This window comes from Eublepharis macularius, chromosome 9, assembly GCF_028583425.1.
Source record: "Eublepharis macularius isolate TG4126 chromosome 9, MPM_Emac_v1.0, whole genome shotgun sequence".
NCBI lineage: Eukaryota > Metazoa > Chordata > Lepidosauria > Squamata > Eublepharidae > Eublepharis > Eublepharis macularius.
Window position 1 is genome coordinate 97361488 of NC_072798.1, and position 20457 is coordinate 97381944.

The 20457-nt window shown below is 40.7% G+C and overlaps 1 protein-coding gene across 1 annotated transcript in view; it reads left to right on the forward strand.

The window, feature by feature from the left end:
• RELN (reelin) overlaps positions 1 to 20457 on the forward strand; it is a 534786-nt gene that overhangs the window by 373926 nt on the left and 140403 nt on the right. The window contains exons 21-24 of the mRNA XM_054988081.1: positions 4487 to 4679; positions 7334 to 7446; positions 17892 to 18029; positions 18507 to 18693. Of these exons, the coding sequence (XP_054844056.1) occupies positions 4487 to 4679; positions 7334 to 7446; positions 17892 to 18029; positions 18507 to 18693 (631 nt within the window). The remainder of the gene's footprint in view (positions 1 to 4486; positions 4680 to 7333; positions 7447 to 17891; positions 18030 to 18506; positions 18694 to 20457) is intronic.

The window sequence follows — 20457 nt, forward strand, 5'->3', positions numbered from 1 at the left end:
TGCCTGGTGCTGCTCATCCCACCGCAACCAAGAAGGTCATTGGGTTGCCACCAGTGTGCAGTCAGCAAGAGCTGTGCATGCTGAGACTGAGGGCAGGTCCAGAGGTCTGATGTGAAGTGCACACCTCTCCCAGCAGTTGGAGACAACTGTGCCTTCACATAACTCCTTGGCAGCTCATAAATGATCCTGCTCACCGCAGTTCTGCTCAGCATGCTGCAAACAGGGGGCATGTACTGAGGACAGACTTCTTGCAGCAGCTTACAGAAGCCAACATCCTCAACCATAGAAGAGAGATGTTCATCTAGCGTGATCGTGTCGCTAATAGCACGAGTGGCCCTCTTCCCTGCCCTCTGGTTCCCCCCTCTGGGTACACGAGTACCACCACCACCAAGCATCCCTTCCCTACATGAGACCTGGGGGCAGAGGGGGTGGCCTGTAGTTGAGAGATGATCCAGGTCATTCTGTTGACTGATCCAGTGCATTGCAGGGATCCTCTGTCTTCTGGCAGTGCTCCCAGATAGTGGAAGTGTGGAGGGGGACCCACTCTGCCCTGAAGCTGTGGGGCACTCCAGGAGCCACCTTCTGTAAGATACACTGGGCAGACATACCGTATCTAGGGTGAGCAGAAAGAGAGGGCCAAGGGGGAAGGGGTTGAGATGACTTAACCCAGGGGGCACTTCCTCCATCTCTTCCTCTTCTGCCACCTCCATCCTCTCCCCCGGCCGCTCTCTCAAAGGCCTGCTGCTGGCCTCAGAGGAAACCAGGGCAGGCTCGTCAGGGTTGAAACTCTCTTTCAGTTCCTCCAGTATCCTCTGGGTCTCCAGAGTAAGCACGAGGGCCAGAAGGGTCACATCCCCCAAGTCCACCCCAAAGAACACCTCAAGATGCTGCTTCTCCTGCTGCTGGATCACAACAGCTGGAGGAGGGGAAGCCTCAGCAGTGGGCCCCCACTCAGTGCTAGCTCCTGTTTCAGACACCTGTGGGGTCATTCCTTCAGGTGCCTCAGCAAAGAAGGCCTTGCGAAGCCTCTTGCTGTCATCTGCTAAGCTAGATGGTAGAAAGCAACTGCACTGGGGCACTACAAGCACTTCTTTTCTAAAACACCTAGCCTGGCTTCAGTGAAGCCAAGAGACCAAGGGCAAGGTAGGTGAGCTGTCTGGCACAGAGTGGTAAGCTGCAGTAGTGCAGCCCAAGCTCTGCTCACGACCTGAGTTCAATCCTGGCGGAAGCCGGGTTCAGGTAGCCGACTCAAGGTTGACTCAGCCTTCCATCCTTCCGAGGTCGGTAAAATGAGTACTCAGTTTCCTGAGGGTAAAGTGTAGATGACTGGGGAAGGCAATGGCAAACCACCCCATAACAAAAAGTCTGCGAAGAAAACGTCATGATGCAACGTCCCACCATGGATCAGTAATGACTCGATGCTTGCACAGGGGACTACCTTTACCTTTAGGGTGGGACTGTTTATCTATTTAACAAGAACAGCACCTGAACTCTTCTTAATGCCTACACAAACCTCTTTAGAAGAAACTCTATTGGTCCCTAAGATGAATATTAAGTGGTGTTTTTTTAACAAAGCCTGCATGTAACCTACATTAAAAACTTAATCAAAAGTTTACATAGCAACAAGCACTCAGAAAGAACTACCCTACTCAATCAAAGAGAGACCACCCCAAAAGTCCATTAGTGACAACTGCAGTGTAGAACAGTGTACCTCTTAGAGATAAAAAGCAACTTCCCCCCACAAGAATCAAAAAGTAAATTAGCTGCAAGCCACCACTTAAGCAACTCCCCCACCCTCACGAATAACTCTTAATAATATATAAAGGAACACTAGCAAGCAGCAAAGCAAGAAGCGACTCTTTTCTTTAAACTAACAACAACCCCCATACCAGAAAATGGCAAAACTAAAAGCACCCCCCAACAGCAAAAGCAGTTACTAAACGAGTTAAGAAAAACCTTGCCCCTTTCCCTCTTACCCTACACCTCCCCAACCCAAGGCCAACCCTTCTCCCTCTCCTCCGCAAAAACAGGAAAAAAATGAGTCTAAGACTGTCAAACTCGGTGAAACTGAAGATCCTCAGGAGGCCCTCTGCAGGCAGGCGGGCAGGCAGAAAGCAGCAGATCCAAGAATCAGGCAGGCAGTGGTAAATCCAAAAGCCAGAGAGCAGCCAGAGGCTCAGCAGGTACTCACAGCACAATCTCTCTGTCTCCAGAAATCTCACACAAAAAGGAATCTGCTCTGAGCCAGGCCTGCTCTTTATGTCTTTGCAGAATTTGCAAGCTCTGTCGCATCAAAAAATCCTCTGATTGGACAGACAGCTACAGCTCCTCCACCCATTGGTCACTCAGTCACTCACTCCCCCTCCCTCCTGCCTCATTCCTCTCTCCCCAGGGGAAAAAAAGCCCAGGAAAGCCCCAAAAGGGGGAAAAGAGACTGGAGAAGTAACCAGTTAGCTTTAAAATGGCTGGGGCTGTGTTTGCCTGATATATTTAGGTTTATCTGACATTCAGGTATTTGGGATTCAATTCTCTATTTTTATTTTGTATATCCAGATAATGCCAAATATGCATTATATGGATCTCCGTGTGCTGGGAAGGACAGAATGGAGCCCTCTTCCCTCCTTCTCCCTTCCATTCCCAGGTCAAAAATTATTCCGTTGAATATGAATAGTCAGCTCCATGACAGCTCATGGATGCTGATCCCTAAAGACGGCAATATTTTATACGATACGGCATAAAGAATATTCCTCTAGGATATAAACTGTATGACAGAAAAGAAAGGTCAAAGACTAAATAGAAGAATGCACTCTTAAACTTCTGATGGATAACAACCCCCAGCTGATGTACTTAAAAAAATTAATGTCAGTTTTCAGTGTCATCATCTAAAGTTCTAAGGTACACGTTGACATTTATGGCACAAAGCTATCCAGCAAAAGACAGTCTGGTTGAGTGATCTGAGCTAGGAGCTGGAGAACCCTTCAGTCCTAATCCCAGCCTTATTACTGATATTCCCTATGGCCTTGCCCTTTATATGAAAGATAATTGATGTGCTACTTGAAGAACAGAATGTGTAACCTGGCTTTAAAGGCCAAGTTGAACTTGGTCCTACAATTGCCAGATCTCCTCAAAGACAGACCCTGGAATTCAAGGAGCAAAACTTGGAAACAAAGGGGTAGTGCCTCATGAGCAGGGGATGGATCCTGATGATCAGGGCTTTTTTCCAGCTGGAACGCGGTGGAACAGAGTTCCGGCACCTCTTGAAAATGGTCACATGGCTGGTGTCCCCACCCCCTGATCTCCAGACAGAGGGGAGTTGAGATTGCCCTCCGTGCCACTCAGCGGCGCGGAGGGCAATCTCAACTCCCCTCTGTCTGGAGATCAGGGGGCGGGGCCACCAGCCATGTGACCATTTTCTCCGAGGGCAACCCGCTGAGTTCCACCACCTCTTTCCCCATAAAAAAAGCCCTGCTGATGATTATTTTTAAAAAGGTCTCTCTCCATTACAATGCTATTCCTCTCCTTGTGTGTTTTCAAAACGAATTTATTGTGTCATCCTTCCAGGTATTCTGTTCTGTATGGGCTGGAAGGACGCTATAGAAGGCTAAGGAGGGGCCATGCAGAAATTAGCCTGTCCTCTTCCTTCTGGCTCATGCTGAGATTGCCCTGAAGACACCAGTTTGGTGTAGTGGTTAAGAGCAGCGGGACTCTAATCTGGAGAGCCAGGTTTGATTCCCCACTCCTCCGCTTGAAGCCAGCTGGGTGACCTTGGGTCAGTCACAGCTCTTCAGTGCTCTCTCAGCCCCACCCACCTCACAGGGTAATTGTTGTGGGGATAATAATAACATACTTTGTAAACTGCTCTGAGTGAGAACACTCAGTTGTCCTGAAGGGCGGTATATAAAATGAATGTTATTATCTTATTATCTTATTCTTAGAGGGCACTAAAATCTTGAAATTTAGAAGAAACCCTGAGAGCAGGCAAGCCTGGCTGACAGAGGCTACACCTGTGCTCTGTGGTGCAGAGGCAAAAAGTAGACTTTAGTTTAGGAGTTGCTGGAGTTGGAACAGCTTTCTCTGCCTTTGATTAGCATTCTGGCACCAGAGAAGATAAGTACATCAGAGGAAGTTTTCATTCACAGTGGAGAGAAGATAAGGGATGGGAAAGGAGGACAATCCACTACGCTTTGCAGCATGACACTTCATGGTTTTGGGGACTGGTCTCACATGCCGTTCCAAATGCACCATTAAGTTTGAGCAATAAGAATTTTCAGGTCCATGAAAAGCAGAAGTTTGCATCCTGTGGATCTTTCTTCCAATGAAAGCTGATTTCCTAGACACAAGATGTTTGGTAGATAAGGCCGTCCTCAAAGATTAGACACTATGCTACGAACAGTGGATGGGACTGTTCTCCTTTGCTTCTGTGATTGCCTTGCATGTCAGATTCTGTCACAGGCAACAACCTTCATTTCCCTCTTCTTTCTTTCAGTTTTACAGGAGATTCCAAAGTTGCTTCTAGTATGCGCTATGTGGAAACACAATCTATGCAAACTGGAGCATCATATATGATACAGTTCAACTTGGTGATGGGCTGTGGGCAGCAGTACACCTCTGACATGGACAACCAGGTGAAACTGGAATACTCTACTAACCATGGTCTAACTTGGCATCTGGTTCAAGAGGTAAGTTTGTGAATAAGTTATTTTTTTTGTTCAGGGCAGATGTTAAATAAAGCTACAGCTGTTCCAACATATGTATCTATTTTTTGTTTTAACGGTGCAGCTAAACACGAGGCTCTGTGAAACAGTGGAAAGAACTCTAATTTACTCTAGCAAGAAATGCTCTTAAATCAGAATTACACATGTATGAAGGAACATGTGCTTGATTAAGGTAAAAACTAGGTTGTTTAGACTGCAATTCTAGAAAAATCATCAAGTGTTTATAAGACTAACACATTTTGTTAGTCTTATAATTGCTACTGGACTCTTGCTCTTTCCTACTGCTGCAGACAGACTGACACGGCTGCCCATCTAGATCTATCAAGTGTGTTTGACATTCCAAGCCCTAAACGAGGTCTCTCAAAGGCAAACTCCACCAGCATGAGCCTGTCTGCATGTTTCAGTCAGCTGGAGGATCCCTGCTTTGTATTCTGTTGCCTGCGGAGGGTGTGGGAGGGCATATGTGGCAAGGCCTTATTGGAGAGACACTGAAACTCCTTCTTCTGGGTTGTATGTCTGTCCTCATCTCTTTTGAGTTTGAGAAGAGATATAAAGTCCATCCTTATACGGCAGATGTTTGGCTAGGATTGAAGATGATGGTGGTGGCTATGTGTCTGCTGTTTTCATTTTTTTTTTATCTTGGTTTGAGTTTTTTAGGAGTTTTCATGCCACCGTTCTGGAGTCCTGCATGAGGCTGTACAATTAAAATAATAAACTATCAGTATAGAAACAAACATGCCATTAAATGTAGCATAAACACAGCATAAAACTACCCATAAAACAGACCTCAAATCAGAAGCAGGCCATAAAGTAGCTGGAAAGATAAAACCTTTAATTAAAGTCCTGAGTAAAAAGAAATGCTTTGGCTGGGAAACGAAAATATGGTAAAATGGTCACTTTCCCAGAAGTGACATTATGTTGCTACCGATATCCCATGTTTCCTCCCCTATGGCAGATGTTGAATTTGATAGCTTTGTTTGTGGTTCCATCTGTGGCTATGCTTTGATCTGTTGATATTGTATTTGCTTGCTGAATTTTTGATGTATATAAACATTTTGGCTATACATTGTTTTAAATTTTTTATTGTAAGCCATCTTGGAATCAAGTCAAGACATTTTTAAAAAAAATAAAGCTGGAAATGTTTGGGAAGTCCTTTGTGCAGCCAGTCATCTAATAATACTAAGTGCTGTCAAGTCACAGCCAGCTTATGTGACCTCTCATGGGTTTTCAAGCCAACAGATGAGCAGAGATGGTTTGCCTTTCTCTGCTCAACAACCCCTATATTCTTTGGGGGTGTCCCATCCAAGTACTAACCATGGTCAACCTCTTGCTTAGCTTCTAAGCTCTGACAAGCTTGGACTAGACGGGGCTATTCAGGCTGCAGTAGTCAGTCATCTGGCTCAAAACTGGTTTTTATTTTATTATTTTATTTTTATTCAAGCATTTTTATAACAATAGCCTTTTAGCAATAGTCATTTTTCAGGTTCCAGTGAACAAAAGTAAAATCCATGATACAGAACAAAACATTGGCACTATCTGTCTTGAGAAAGGGAAAAGAGGAAAAAATACAAGAATAGCTAATTTGCTTTTTTATCTAACTGATTTTACCACACATACTGTATCAAAAGATAGAAAACAAAAACGATGTGTCACAACACTAATATGATATTTGTTATGTTATCATGGCAAACAAGCTTTAAATGGGGAAACGTCTTGGCTGCTCAGGCACTTGACGGTCTGCACAAAAAGTTTAAAGCTTATTAATGACACTTTTCATAAGGAACAACTTGGTGAACAACTTGGTGAAAAATGCTAAAAATTAGGCGTTATTTTTATAGTTAAAATATTTATATCCTTCTTATCTTCGAATACCTGACATGAAGCAGCTTGTATATTAATAATTAAAACAGCCCATCCATATTAAAATGCCAGACAGACAATAAAACTGGAGGAAACTGGCCTCTGACGCCTGACGGAGCGTCTAACAGACCACAAGATCCACCTGGAAAGGAACTTCCAAAGGCATTTGGTTGTTTGATTGTGGTGTTTGTTAACCAATTTCTCCCCTAAGGTGACTCATAGTGGCTTAAAAAAATAACATTTAACAATCTAAATAAATGGAGACAATGTAAATTAACAAAAAGAAAAGAATATAAGATATTCTGAACATCCTGGGCTGGACTAGAATTCGGGTTGCCAACCTGTTGGGGCCTGAAATTGTCCTGGGCTTACAACTACAGGTATCAGTTCCCCTGGAGAAAATGGCAGCTTTAGAGGGTGGATTGTATGGTATCATATCCCTGATTGTATGGTATCACATATCCTCACTTCAAACTCTGTCCTTCTCAGGTTCCACCCCAAATCTCCAGGAATTTACCAGCCAGGAGTTGGCCACCTTAGCTGGAATCCACTGGGGCAGTCTATCAAAGCAACAGACTGCAAACTGTAGGCTAAGATCCCTTTAGTTTGCACCTAAATGCTTGCACCTCTGGCCATGCCCAGGTTTTAAGTACCTGCAAAAGTTCTTTACTTACCAGCTTCAGAATATTCATGTTAAATAATGTAGAAGTTTGTTTTTATGTCTTTACATGCATCGTAATAAACTTGTTTTATTTTAGGAATGTCTTCCAAGTATGCCTAGCTGCCAGGAGTTTACCTCAGCAAGTATCTACCATTCCAGTGAATATATGCAGTGGCGGAGAGTCACAGTCCTTTTACCTCAGAAAACATGGTAAGTGTACAAAACCTTCTTTGTAGTAATGGCATAGCCTTGGGGATGGGGACACAGCAGATTCTGCCGTCTTTTAAGCCATGTTTGGATTGCCGTTATGAAACAACTGCATTGAGTAGTCTTATCAGTATGAATGGTGATGTCCATTAATTGATAAATGAGGTTCTGAAATTCATTTGTCCTGCTTAAGTGTGGGTTAAGAGACCTATAAAGAGAGATGTCTGAATTTGAACAAGGTGACCGAAAGTCGCTTTAGGTGTTTGCACTTTATGACTTCAAAGATGTCAATGCTGATTTGTAACTAAGACAGCGTATACCTGCTTGTTGGGTGGTGGAAAATGCCATCAAGCAGTAGCTTACTTACGGCAACCCCTGCTGGGGGTTTTCAAGGCACGAGACTAACAGAGTTGGTTTGCCGTTGCCTTCCTCTGCATCGCAGTGGCCTTCCTTGGAGGTCTCCCATCCAATTACCAACCAAGGCCAGCCCTGCTTAGCTTCTGAGATCTGATGAGATCAGGCTTGTCTGAGCTATCCAGGTCAGGGTACATGTTTGCTTGCTACCTGCTTAATCTATATAATACATAATATCCTGATATAATTATAATTATAATTACAAACAACACAATTCTACAATTACACTCTTCCCAGAAAAGCCAAGTTTGGACAGTGAACATGTATTTGAGGGAGAGGCTGGTGGTAGCAAGCCCTACATGTGTATTCATCTCATGGACTTTGTTCATGAGACTGTTCAAACAAATCCTCATGGGTGTGGTTGGTACATGTATAGTATCTTTGCTGAACAAATACAGGGGTGGGCCTGCTGCTATGATTTTGGCCCCCCCCTTATGTTTTCACTGTACGCCTTTCGCTTGGTACTCTCACAACCAAATGAAAAATGGCCCTTTATAGCTGCCTGGTGATTTCCTGCTGCTCAAGGAAGTCAGAAACTTAACTTTGGCTGGACCATGTCCCCAAATTAATAGCAGTTGTAATATCCTTTAGCACTTTGAATGACCAAAATTGTGCACATTCTATTAATGTTTATCTAGATCATTTTAGTCTGTAGAAATTGTCACCAGTTTTATGTTTCCAGAACAAAAAAGAACAAATGATCAGAAAGTCCTACTTTGTTCTTCTGCCTTGTAATTATAATGCTATTGGTTACCTTCATGTCTGAATGAGCCTTGGTTTTTATATTATAAAAATTTTAAATGAAACGTCAGGAACTACAATGCCAAGACCACGGCAATACAGCCCGGAAAACCCCCAACAACCATCGTTCTCCGGCCGTGAAAGCCTTCGACAATACATTTAAATGACATTGTTATTAAATACTATGAATCTTTTTGAGTTTCTTAATTTGAGAATTAACATCTATCTATTATTTCTACACACAACAGCTCATTACCCACTCCAGGGCAGATAGCCTGGTTTCATTCTTCTATCTCTTGTTGTTTCTCTATTTATTTAATAACTCAGATTTCCTTCCAGTTACAAATCTCACCAATTAATCTTTCCTCCAATGAATCCATGATACTATTATGTGCATCCTGTACTAAAAACTGCTGTGCATTTTTAGGAAATAAACTATTTCCCACAATCTGAAACATCTGAGGGTCTTATTTGGCCTCTCAGTTCTACCAGGGTTGCCAGGACCCCACCTCCAGTGGTAGAGGAAAGAAAAAAAACTTTTAAGGCCATTGGGCCAACACTGTGAATGTCACTTCCTGGAAGTGATATCAGTCCTTTCAAGGAATTGCTGGAAACTGCAGTTTTACCATAGATTTTCCAGTGTTTCCTGAACAAATGTGACATCACTTCTGGGTTCTCTCAGAAGTGATGTTACACTGTTGATGACAGCTGTCCCTCTCCCTCTGGTTGCATGTCCTGGCAACCCTAAGTTCTACCCAGAGAGAGAAATATCAGTGTTATCTCAAGCCACTGAGTAAAATTTATGTTACAAATAAGGTTTATTGTAGATCTTAAACAATCATAACAACTGTTGAATCACTCAGTGAGTGTAAGCCCTGTTTCCTGTCCTACCATACTACATCTCCCTGCAGGCAGTGCTTCCAGTTGTGTTGTTATAGCCTTTCTACATGCAAGATCTCTCTGAACCTACGAGATCTTTGCTAAGAGATCCCATGTTTAATTAATCTGCAGAAATTTGCCTGTTTATCTACAGATTGAAACTTTCCCATACTGCCCCCTGCCCACCTGAAACCAACTTCAAGCAGGCAATGTCTTTCTGTGGCATAAGCTGCCTTGAATGTCATGTTTTTGCAGTAACATAAGCACCTGCAAATCTAATACATCTGAATGCACAAGGTTTTAGAGGACCCTTGTGTTCCTTGAAATCTCTTGTTCTGAAAATATGTAGTATGGATAACTTGTGCTCAAAATATCTGCTAGCTGCACCTGCTTTCTGGGACTGTATTTTACATGAATTATACGTTTCTAACACTGATGAAAATTAATTTCACTTTTATGGAAGGCATTTACATAAGAACAGGCTTAATGAGATATAAACAGCTGCCAGTTGCTGCCTTCATAAACAAATCAACACCTAACGACCGAGTTGCAGGATAATTGAGTAAATGTAATTAACAGTAACTCAGAAGGTAGCAAATATAATTCAATCGGCCTCTGATTCTTAGGTTCCTCTAAAAGGTTGCATGGAACCAGCCATCCTATGTTAAATCCTATATTCTAAAAAGTTATCAAAAGCATTGTTCCTGATTTGCTTGAAATATATGAGATTTATTGCATTTGAAAACTGGGATAGTTCACTTTAAGATTTTGTAGCTATAACAACATAACAATAGTTACATTTGAGCATGATTTCACTCACCATGGAATGAGGGAACGGAAAGGAGATTATCCTTGAAACAAGCATTTTTGCCATGCAATATATGAAATAGGTTTAAGCATTAGAAAATAAGGCAAATAGACTAAGTTACATTTTCCAAAACTTTGATATTGCCACACCACTTTGTTTCTGAAGTTACCAAATGCTCAGGCAACAGACTTTTATCACTAAGACTGCAGCTGACACTCACCCTTTCATTTTTAGTCTCTTAACTGATATGGCCAGGTTGTTCTAAAACCAGCAGCACTGTTTTAAATATGGTAACCTTCATTTGCTGTTGTCATGTAGAGGTATGACATTGGGGAAAGAGATTATTTTTGTAAATTCTAGGAACTGGCAATAAAACCCTGCTGTAACTCGAAATTGCATCTTTTTTTCTCCATCCACATAAGAACCAAACTTGCTTCCTTACTCAGAACCACATGTAAGTTCTCATAAGAGCTGATGTAGTACTTTCCTCTGATTTTACAAAACTGTGTATCAGACTGAGTTCAAGCCCTGGTGAATTCCACAATAGGCTCCATCATGGCCTCTGGTCATGCCTCACAGAATCACAGAGTTGGAAGGGGCCATACAGACCTTCTAGTCCAACCCCCTGCCCAGTGCAGGATCAGCCTAAAGCATCCCTGGCAAATATTCATCCAGCCTTTTCTTGAAAACTGCCAGTGAAGGGGAGCTCACCGCCTCCCTAGGCAGCTAGTAGTGAGGGATACACCATTGTAACTCCTAGTTAGGTTCTAGGGTGCTTTCACATCCACTCACCGCCCCGCCCCCTGCTCAGGATTGCGCTGTTAGTGTTTCTATTGCTATAGCTCTTTAAAGTAAAATTTCTTCATTTCCATTTTTGGACTATTTTCTGGCTATTAAGACATTCTTACCAGTATAAAATGTTATTCTGAAAAAAAAACTTTTAAAGAAAACCTTAAACATATTAAGTATCCTTGCAATCTTTCTCAGTGACATGAATTTTTCAACTTGTTCCCCAAATTGTTCCAATTCAGTATCAATTGTCTCTCTTATGTTGTCTTTTTTTCTCTGTGTGGTCCTCCGTGTCTAACAGTGCTATCCTGAAAAGTGTTTCACCCATCTGAGCCCAGAGCTTAGAAGGGTGTAACTCTGCTTAAAACTGCACCAACAATTTCCGGACTTCCGGTTCGGGGTAATGGAGAGACCAACGTGATTCGGAGCTCCGGATCATCCGAGGTGCTGTTTTTTGGGCTGGTGGGGCTTTCAGATCGCCCACAGCCCCCGGGTTTTAGTCAGAAATCCGGCAAGAACGCTTTTAGCCCTGAGAGTGAAGGGTCTCGGCGGGTGGGAGGCTCTGAATTAAGGGCTTCTCCCCCAAGCCTTGAGATCCTCCTCGGAGAAGGGTGTCCAAAATCTGCAGCAGCTTCGGGAGTCATTAAATTGACATAGGCTCTTTGTTCCCCGAGCCTCGGGAACGGATTTGAACAGATTTGGACGTTTTAAGCAGTGAGTACATCCCAAGAAGTCTGTATTAAGTTAAGATTACTATCTCCCCCAACGGACCGTTTTACTGAATAGAGACTTAAATTTTAAAAGAACTAAAGACTGAGTTACCAAGCTGAAAAAGTATATTAAAAGACTGAGTAATTTAATTGGAGTTTTGAGAACGAAAAAAAGTTAAAAAGAGCTAAGAAGAATATTGTTTTGCATACCTGTGGTTGGGGAGATAGCGACGCGGTGGGCGGATCGTGGGAACTGGAAGGCGTGCCGCAAGACAGGAAGTGGAGAACAATAGACGGAGAGGAGATAGAGAGAAAGAGCGGCGAGGGAGGTCAGGAAGAGCAGGACGACCCGGAAGAAAAACAAAGCTGGAAGAGGAAGTGAAGTACCCACCATTGAAAGTAAGGGAAAGGAAACGGAAGTAGAGGATTCACCATTGAAAGTAAGGGAAGACCATCGGAGTGACTGTATTACCATAGAGAAAGATCGCCCGACATTTTGAACCATAGAAAAACATCGCCCGACATTTTAAGGGTAAGGGAAGCCTCAATTGCCATTTTAACTGAGGGCAAACGTCAAAAACTTTTGATATATAAAAATAGAGATTTGAATTAAAAAGAAGACGGAGCTAAGAAAGAGAGCTGATTCATGGGGACCTAAGGCAAGTCCGATGGCCTCCAAAAAAGAAAAGAACTGGCAGGCTGCCATTGAAAATCTGGATAAGAAAATAACAGATGGAAATAAAGAGATTAGGGAGATGATACAAAAATTACAGCAAAATCTAATGACAGAAATGAAAGAAGCAATCAAATTAGAAATTATGGAAGTTAAAAAGGAGATGGAGGCAATAAAAACAGATTTACAGAATACCCAACAAAAGGTGCAAGAAACGCAGCAGTTGGTGCAGGATGGGGAGAAAAAAAACAGAGGCTATACAGAATAAGACCATAGGTATGGGCGAAAGAATAGTGATGATGGAATGCAAAGCAATGGACAGACTGATTCGCATGAGGGCAGTTCTGGAAAAAATGGATCTGCCCTTAAACAAGTAGCTGAAATATTGGCAAAATTTTGGGGGCAAACAGAGGAGGAAATAATGACTCATTTGGATATCGCGTATAGAGTCAATTCAAAATATGCGGAACAAAAGAACTTACCAAGAGATATTATTGTCCAACTGACCACAAGGAGAATGAAGGAGGAAATTATTAGAAGACACTTTGAAACTCCACTGGAGGTAGCCGGGACACGGATTCGAATTATGAAAGAAGTACCACGTAAAGTACTCCAGGATCGGAAAAAGTACAGAGACTTAACACAAAAGCTAAGGGCAGCGGAAATCAGATATAAATGGGAGCTACCGGAAGGAGTGACTTTTGAATTTCAATCAGGGAGACAAGTGATCAAATTGAAATATGCAATGGATGTCTTTCTGATGGAAAATGGAAAAGACTTTCCTAGCTCATCCAGATTATAACTATGGAGTACAAATTAATTTCATGGAATGTTAATGGACTTAATTCACCCTCTAAACGTAAAGCTGTGTTACATTGGTTAGCTAAACAAAGAAGTAATTTGATTTGTCTACAAGAAACTCATATTAGGGATCAAGATGTTAAATATTTGATTAACAAAAAGTTAGGAAAACAATTTGTTTCGGCAACAAAGCAAAAAAAGAGGGGAATTGTTATATATATATAAAGGAAGAGTTACAACCTAAATTAATTGTGTCTGACAAAAATGGAAGGTACCTGGCTGTGGAATGTTTATGTAATGCAAAGAAAACTATGGTACTTGGACTATATGCGCCAAATGGCTCCAAAGATATATTTTTCAAAGACTTACGAGAACAAATGGAGCAGTGGACTTATGACCAGGTAATTATAGCTGGAGACTTTAACGGAGTGGTAGATTTGCAATTGGATAAAAGTCTATCAACAAGTAAAGTAAGGACGGGGAAATTACCGAAGTCTTTTTTTGAAATTCAGGAACAAGAAAATTTAGAAGATGTTTGGAGAAAATATAATCTTAAATTGAAGCAGTATACTTTTTTTTCATCTTGTCACCAATCTTTTTCGAGAATAGATATGATCTGGGCGTCTAAAGAACTGGTAGTGTTTACAAAAGAGACTGATATATTACCAAAAGTTAGCTCAGATCATAAGCCAGTGATGTGGAGATTTGGAATGAAACACAAGAAACGGAGATGGAGAATTAATGAGGATCTTTTGAGTGACCCAGAATGTGTTGAGGTGTTGAGAAAAGAAACGAAGTTTTTTATTCAGTCTAACGTGGATAAAGAGGTGCCAACGCACATGGTCTGGGACACATACAAAGCCGTAATTAGAGGTGTTTTGATGGACTTAAATGGCAGAGAGAGGAGGAAAAAAGAAGTGAAATTAAAGGAGATACAGGAAAAAATTATTCAAGTTGAACAACGATTGAAAAAGAGACCAGGTAAAAAGAAATTGTTGTATGAAATAAAGTTACTGCAAGAACAGATTAGAGCCATGGAAAATAAAGAAGTGGAGTGGGAGCTGAAGAAAATGAAGCAAAGAACATTTGAAGGAGCTAATAAACCAGGGAGATATTTGGCGTGGCAATTAAAGAAAAAGAGAGAGAGAAGAGTAATAAGTAAGATTACAGGAGAGGGAAAGGAATTATATGATCAAGGATTGATTGAGAGAGCATTCTACAAATATTATGCCAAGTTTTATCAGAAAAAATAGTGGATCATGAAAAGATAAGAGACTACTTTGACAGGATTGACTTACCAAAGGTACCGGAGAAGTTGAAAGACAAGCTTAGTGCTGAAATATCAATAATGGAAGTGTTACAAGCAATACAAGCTACTACAGTTGGTAAAGCTCCGGGACCTGATGGAATTACTGCAAAATTTTATAAAGTGATGGCAGAGGACTTGAAACAACTGATGCAAAAAATGATGAATGGGATATTGGAAGGGGTCGAGATGCCAGATACATGGAATGAGGCTAATATTACATTGATACCGAAGGAGACATTAGACTTAAGCGATGTTAAGAATTATAGACCAATATCTCTAACTAATAATGACTATAAAATATTTGCAAAGATTCTAGCGGAAAGACTTAAGACTTGGCTAGTGGAATTTATTGGTGAAGATCAAGCCGGCTTTTTACCAGAAAGGCAAATAAAAGATAACTTACGAGTGTTGTTGAATGCTATTGAGTATTATGATAAAAATCCAGGGAAGCAGGTTGGTTTTTTCTTTGTGGATGCGGAGAAAGCGTTTGACAATTTGAACTGGGATTTTATGTTTGCAACAATGGAGAAGATGCAGTTGGGAGAGAAATTTATACAAGCAATAAAGGCAATATATAAAAACCAATCTGCAAATATAATTGTTAACTCGGATGTAACCAAAAAGTTGGAAATAAGAAAAGGAACAAGACAAGGGTGTCCGCTTTCCCCACTTCTGTTTGTAATGGTACTGGAGATCTTACTTAGGCAAATAAGAGAAGACAATTCAATAAGAGGATTGAGGACTAAAGGATTTGAATACAAAGTAAGAGCTTTTGCTGACGACATAATGGTGATAGTGGAAGATCCAATAGAGTGCATGCCAAAATTGATGAAGAAAATGAAGGATTTTGGAGATGTAGCAGGTTTTGTAATTAATAAGGTGAAGTCCAAAATACTGTGCAAAAATATGACTAAACAACAACAAAAGGAGCTGATGGATAAGGTGGAATGTGAAGTAGTGAACAAGGTTAAGTATTTGGGAGTGGAAGTGACAGTGAAGAATATTGACTTATATAAGAGTAACTATGACAAGTTATGGCAACAAATAGATAAAGATATGATTAGATGGAATAAAATGAACTTGTCATGGTTAGGTCGTATTGCAGTAATTAAGATGAATGTTCTTCCAAGAGTGATGTTTCTATTACAGACAATACCTATTGTTAAAGACAGTAAACAATTTGAGAAGTGGCAGAGAACGATGTTAAACTTTGTTTGGGCTGGAAAGAAACCCAGAGTTAAAATGAAAGTACTTTATGATGCGAAAGAAAGAGGAGGATTACAATTACCAAATTTTAAATTATACCATGAAGCGATATGTCTGGACTGGCTAAAGGAATGGATGACATTGAAGAATTTGAAGTTGTTAGCACTGGAAGGATATAATAAACTATTTGGATGGCATGCATATCTATGGTACGACAAAGTAAAAGCAGACTCTATGTTTTTACATCATTATGTAAGAAGAAGCTTGTTTGCTGTATGGACTAAATACAAGAAATATATAGAAGAGACTATACCAATGTGGATTATCCCTGCGGAAGTAGTAAATCCAAGAACAGAATATGCAGGGGAAGACTGGTTGACATGTAAAGAAATTCTTGAGATACAACAGAATAGCTATATGCTTAAAGGTAATGAAGAATTGCCATTCCAATATGGATGGTTTCAATACATGCAGATAAAAGACTTATACGAGAAAGACAAAAGAAAAAATGGTTTTAGACTACAAAACTCTGAGATTGAGGAGTGTTTGCTTCAGGGGGGGGAGAAAATAATTTCTAAAATATATAAGATATTACTGAAATGGTTTACGGAGGAGGAAGTTGTTAAAGTTCAGATGGTCAAGTGAGCAATAAACTGTAATAATGAAATTTCAATGGAAGCTTGGGAAAAGGTTTGGAAAAATGTAGTTAAGATTTCAGCATGTACCACTGTGCGTGAAAATGTATATAAAATGTTGTATAGATGGTATTTAACACCGAAGAAGTTGGCCAATGGTAACAGCCAGATGTCTGATAAGTGTTGGAAATGTAAACAGCATGAAGGTTCATTCTATCATATGTGGTGGACTTGTGATAAGGCTAAGCAGTTCTGGGGGGATATAGTTAAAGTTATGTCAGATATTATACAAAGGAATATAAATAAAACCCCCGAATTGCTGTTATTATGTATGAACCTAGAAGATTTTGACAAAATGGACAGAGTTATAGTGTTTTATATGATCACGGCGGCCAGAATGTGTTATGCACAGATGTGGAAGACTCAGGAGATACCATCTATGGAAGATTGGATTTTGAAAGTTTTGAACATGGCAGAAATGGACAAATTAACAAGGAAACTGAAAGAACAAGAAGAATTGGACTATATATCAAGCTGGGAAAAATTTAAGAAATATGTGGGGGGAAAGTGGGACATGAAGGGGAAATTGTGGTCTTTGGAGAAGTAGGGGAGATAGAAACTTACTTAAACTTTAAAAGGGGTATATTTTACTATATGTTATTGGATTAGTATAGTATATTTACAGGGGAGTAGGTATGTAATTTTGTTTTAGTTAGCATATGTACTTATTGTAATTTTTATATTTTTAACTAAAATAAGTAATATAGTTAGTGTAGATAGTTAAGATAACTAAAGAGATTTGATAGGTATAATATAGATATATATTATATTATTACATTATTATTATAGACTTTAAGAATTTATATGATATACTTTTTAGATTAAGTTGGGTATGGAAAACTGCTGGGAGTCACCAGAAAAGGGGGGGGGGAAGGATGGGGAAAATGCAATGGGGTGAATAATGATAATGATTTCTATGTTTATGTTTGTTAACCCATCCAATAAAAATTCTTTAAAAAAAAAACTGCACCAACAATTTCCATTAGATGCAACATTATAAGCTCAAAACTAGTTTACACATTTGAAAAGTTCTCCTTTTCTCTTGCAGATTTATGGGGGCGGAAATCCATATTAGTTAGCTAAAGCCAGTCCTCTTAAGATTTTTCTAGATTTTGATTCTGTAGATTTCTTAATTGTCTGCTGCATAGTTTTATGTGTAGGCATTCTTGTAAGAGGTATTTTTACTATGGTCTTTTAAATACTAATTCTGCACTTATGTTGTACGCTGTTGACATAGTCTTTATTATGTTTGTGCTAAAGTATTACCCAGAGTAGTGTTTTGATATTTTTTTGCTGCTGATTTTAACCAGTTGTTGTGTATTTTAGAGTTCTATTACACTTTTTGGAAACCATTTGAAAGTATTACAGAAATATTTTAAGAAAAACAATTATGACACAGCAAAAGTGTTTATTGTCTTTTAAGGTCCAGTGCCACGCGCTTCCGTTGGAGTCAATGCTATTACACGGTGCAAGATGAGTGGGCTTTAGACAACATCTACATTGGGCAACAGTGCCCAAGTATGTGTAACGGGCATGGCTGGTGTGACCACGGTGTTTGCAGGTACCTTGTGTTTGGTGTTACATAGATAGGGTTGCCCCCTGCCACCACTCACCTGAGAAGGAAAGACTCCCGAGCATTCTTCTGGGACAGCATGATGACATCACTCCCGGGAGTGACATCACTGTGCCACCTCAAGAGCACTCCCGCACTTTGCAGCAGGCCCCTTCATGTCCGTGATGAAGTCACTTCCATGAGCACGCAAGGAGGAAAGAGAAGGTGCTCGAGCTCTGGGTCCTCCCCCACTCCTGCTAGGAGAGGAGGGGATCTGACCACCCTAGCAGTAACATGTTGGAGGACTTTGCTGCCATCCTATGGGGGGGGGCGGTTGTGTAGTGCTTTCTGCCTGTGGAGCAAGCAAGATCTGTCTAGTTAGTTTTGTTCACAAATTCCATGTTTGCATTTAATGGCCGTGCCTGCATGCTTATTTCTTCAAGCATAGACGTGTGTTTGAGCACCTTTTACAAATGTTTCTTGCAGGTGTGATTCTGGATACCAAGGCAATGAATGTCACCCAGAAAATCATCTCCCTTCAACTGTAATGTCTGATTTTGAGAGCGCAAACAGTTTGTCCACAGAATGGCAGGAAGTGATCGGTGGAGAGATTGTAAAGCCAGAAGAAGGCTGTGGGGTTATCTCATCTGGATCTTCCCTCTATTTCCACAAGGTTTCTGTGTATACCTACTTAACATACATCTGATTTTATCTAATCTAATATAACTAAGACTAAGATTAAAGCTGGGTTTCAATGATCGGATCCGGGCAATACCGAAAGTAGGATCGGGCTGCTTTTGGTATTGCCTGGAATATTTCTTTTACTAGAATCAAAGCAAAGTTAAGACTTAACTTCTTTATGTCACTGTAAAGTGATGCCAAGTATGTGCGCTTGCCATGGTCGATCTTTTTTTTAAGGTATTTTTCTTTATTTATACCCTGCCTTTCTCCCCAATGGGGACCTGAAGCAGTTGACATCATTCTCCACTCCTCCATTTTATCCTCACAACAACCCTATGAGGTAGGGTAAGAGAGTGTGACTGGCCTGAAGTCACCCAGTGAGCTTCCATGGCAGAGCAGGGATTCGAAGCTGGGTGGGTCTCCTAGTTCACAACATTTTTAACAGAAATTTGCCAGTGGTCTGCTAAGAAGGCCACAGCCAACCTTCTGCCTTCCAATTCTTGATCTATTGTGTGCTGATGCAGGACTGACTCTGCATTAGAAGGAAAACCATTTTTAAAAGGAGTAGGTCATTTCAATAATAATAATAACAACAGCAACATTCGATTTATATACCGCCCTTCAGGACAACTTAAAACCTACTAAGAGCGGTTTACAAAGTATGTCATTATTATCCTCAAAACAACAATCACTCTGTGAGGTGGGTGGAGCTGAGAGAGCTCTGAGAGAGCTGTGACTGACCCAAGGTCACCCAGCTGGCTTCAAGTGGAAGAGTGGAGACTCAAACCCGGTTCTCCAGATTAGAATCCTGTCGCTCTTAACCACTATACCAAACTGGCTCGCTGCATACATTGATCCTGCTGTTAAGATATTTTAACAAAGAGTATGTTTTGCTTTTTAAAACTCTCACCTCAATTACTCTCCAAAGCTGGTAACTTTCTATTTCCTAATTGCTTTACTTCATTTATAATGAAAGTGGGTCATCTTGAGTTCCACTTGTTTGTGAATTGTCCCACAGTTTAATATTAAAATGAAGAGGACCCCCCCCCCCCTTTCTAAACATTCAGATGGCCTTGAATCGCCACTGTGGCAACCTCAAATTTGTTTAAACCTTCCATATTCAGAGCAACAAGCCCCCAATGTGACAGTGGCAATATTTTTAATAATAATAACAACAACATTTGATTTATATACTGCCCTTCAGGACATTGCCCACTCAGAGCGGTTTACAAAGTATGTTATTTTTATCCTCATGACAATCACCCTATGAGGCAGGTGGGACTGAGATAGCTCTGAAAGAGCTGTGACTGACCCAAGGTCACCCAGCTGGCTACAAGTGGAGGAGTGAGGGTTGGGGAATCAAACCCAGTTCTCCAGATTAGAGTCCTGCTGCTCTTTACTACACCAAACTGGCTCTCAAAGGCTATAATCATATGCCATCTTTGGAATGAAACAGAAATAATTTTATTTTAATTATTGCTGATAATAGGAACTGTAGCATTTAATTCCAATGATTGCTAACTTGGACATTCTCTCATTCCAGAATCAAGTTCAGCTTTGCTCTGCTGGCCTGACTTATTTGTGTTTGATGCTCTCTTTTAATTAGCTAGAGGCATATTTGCATCATCTTACTCTTTTAATTAGCCCTCCTCCCCATTTCCTTTGTGTTTGCTATAACCGGAGTCCTGTTTAAAATTAACTTTAATTGCATAGTAAATCATCCCATTGGTGAAATGGATTTCATGTCACAAGTGTG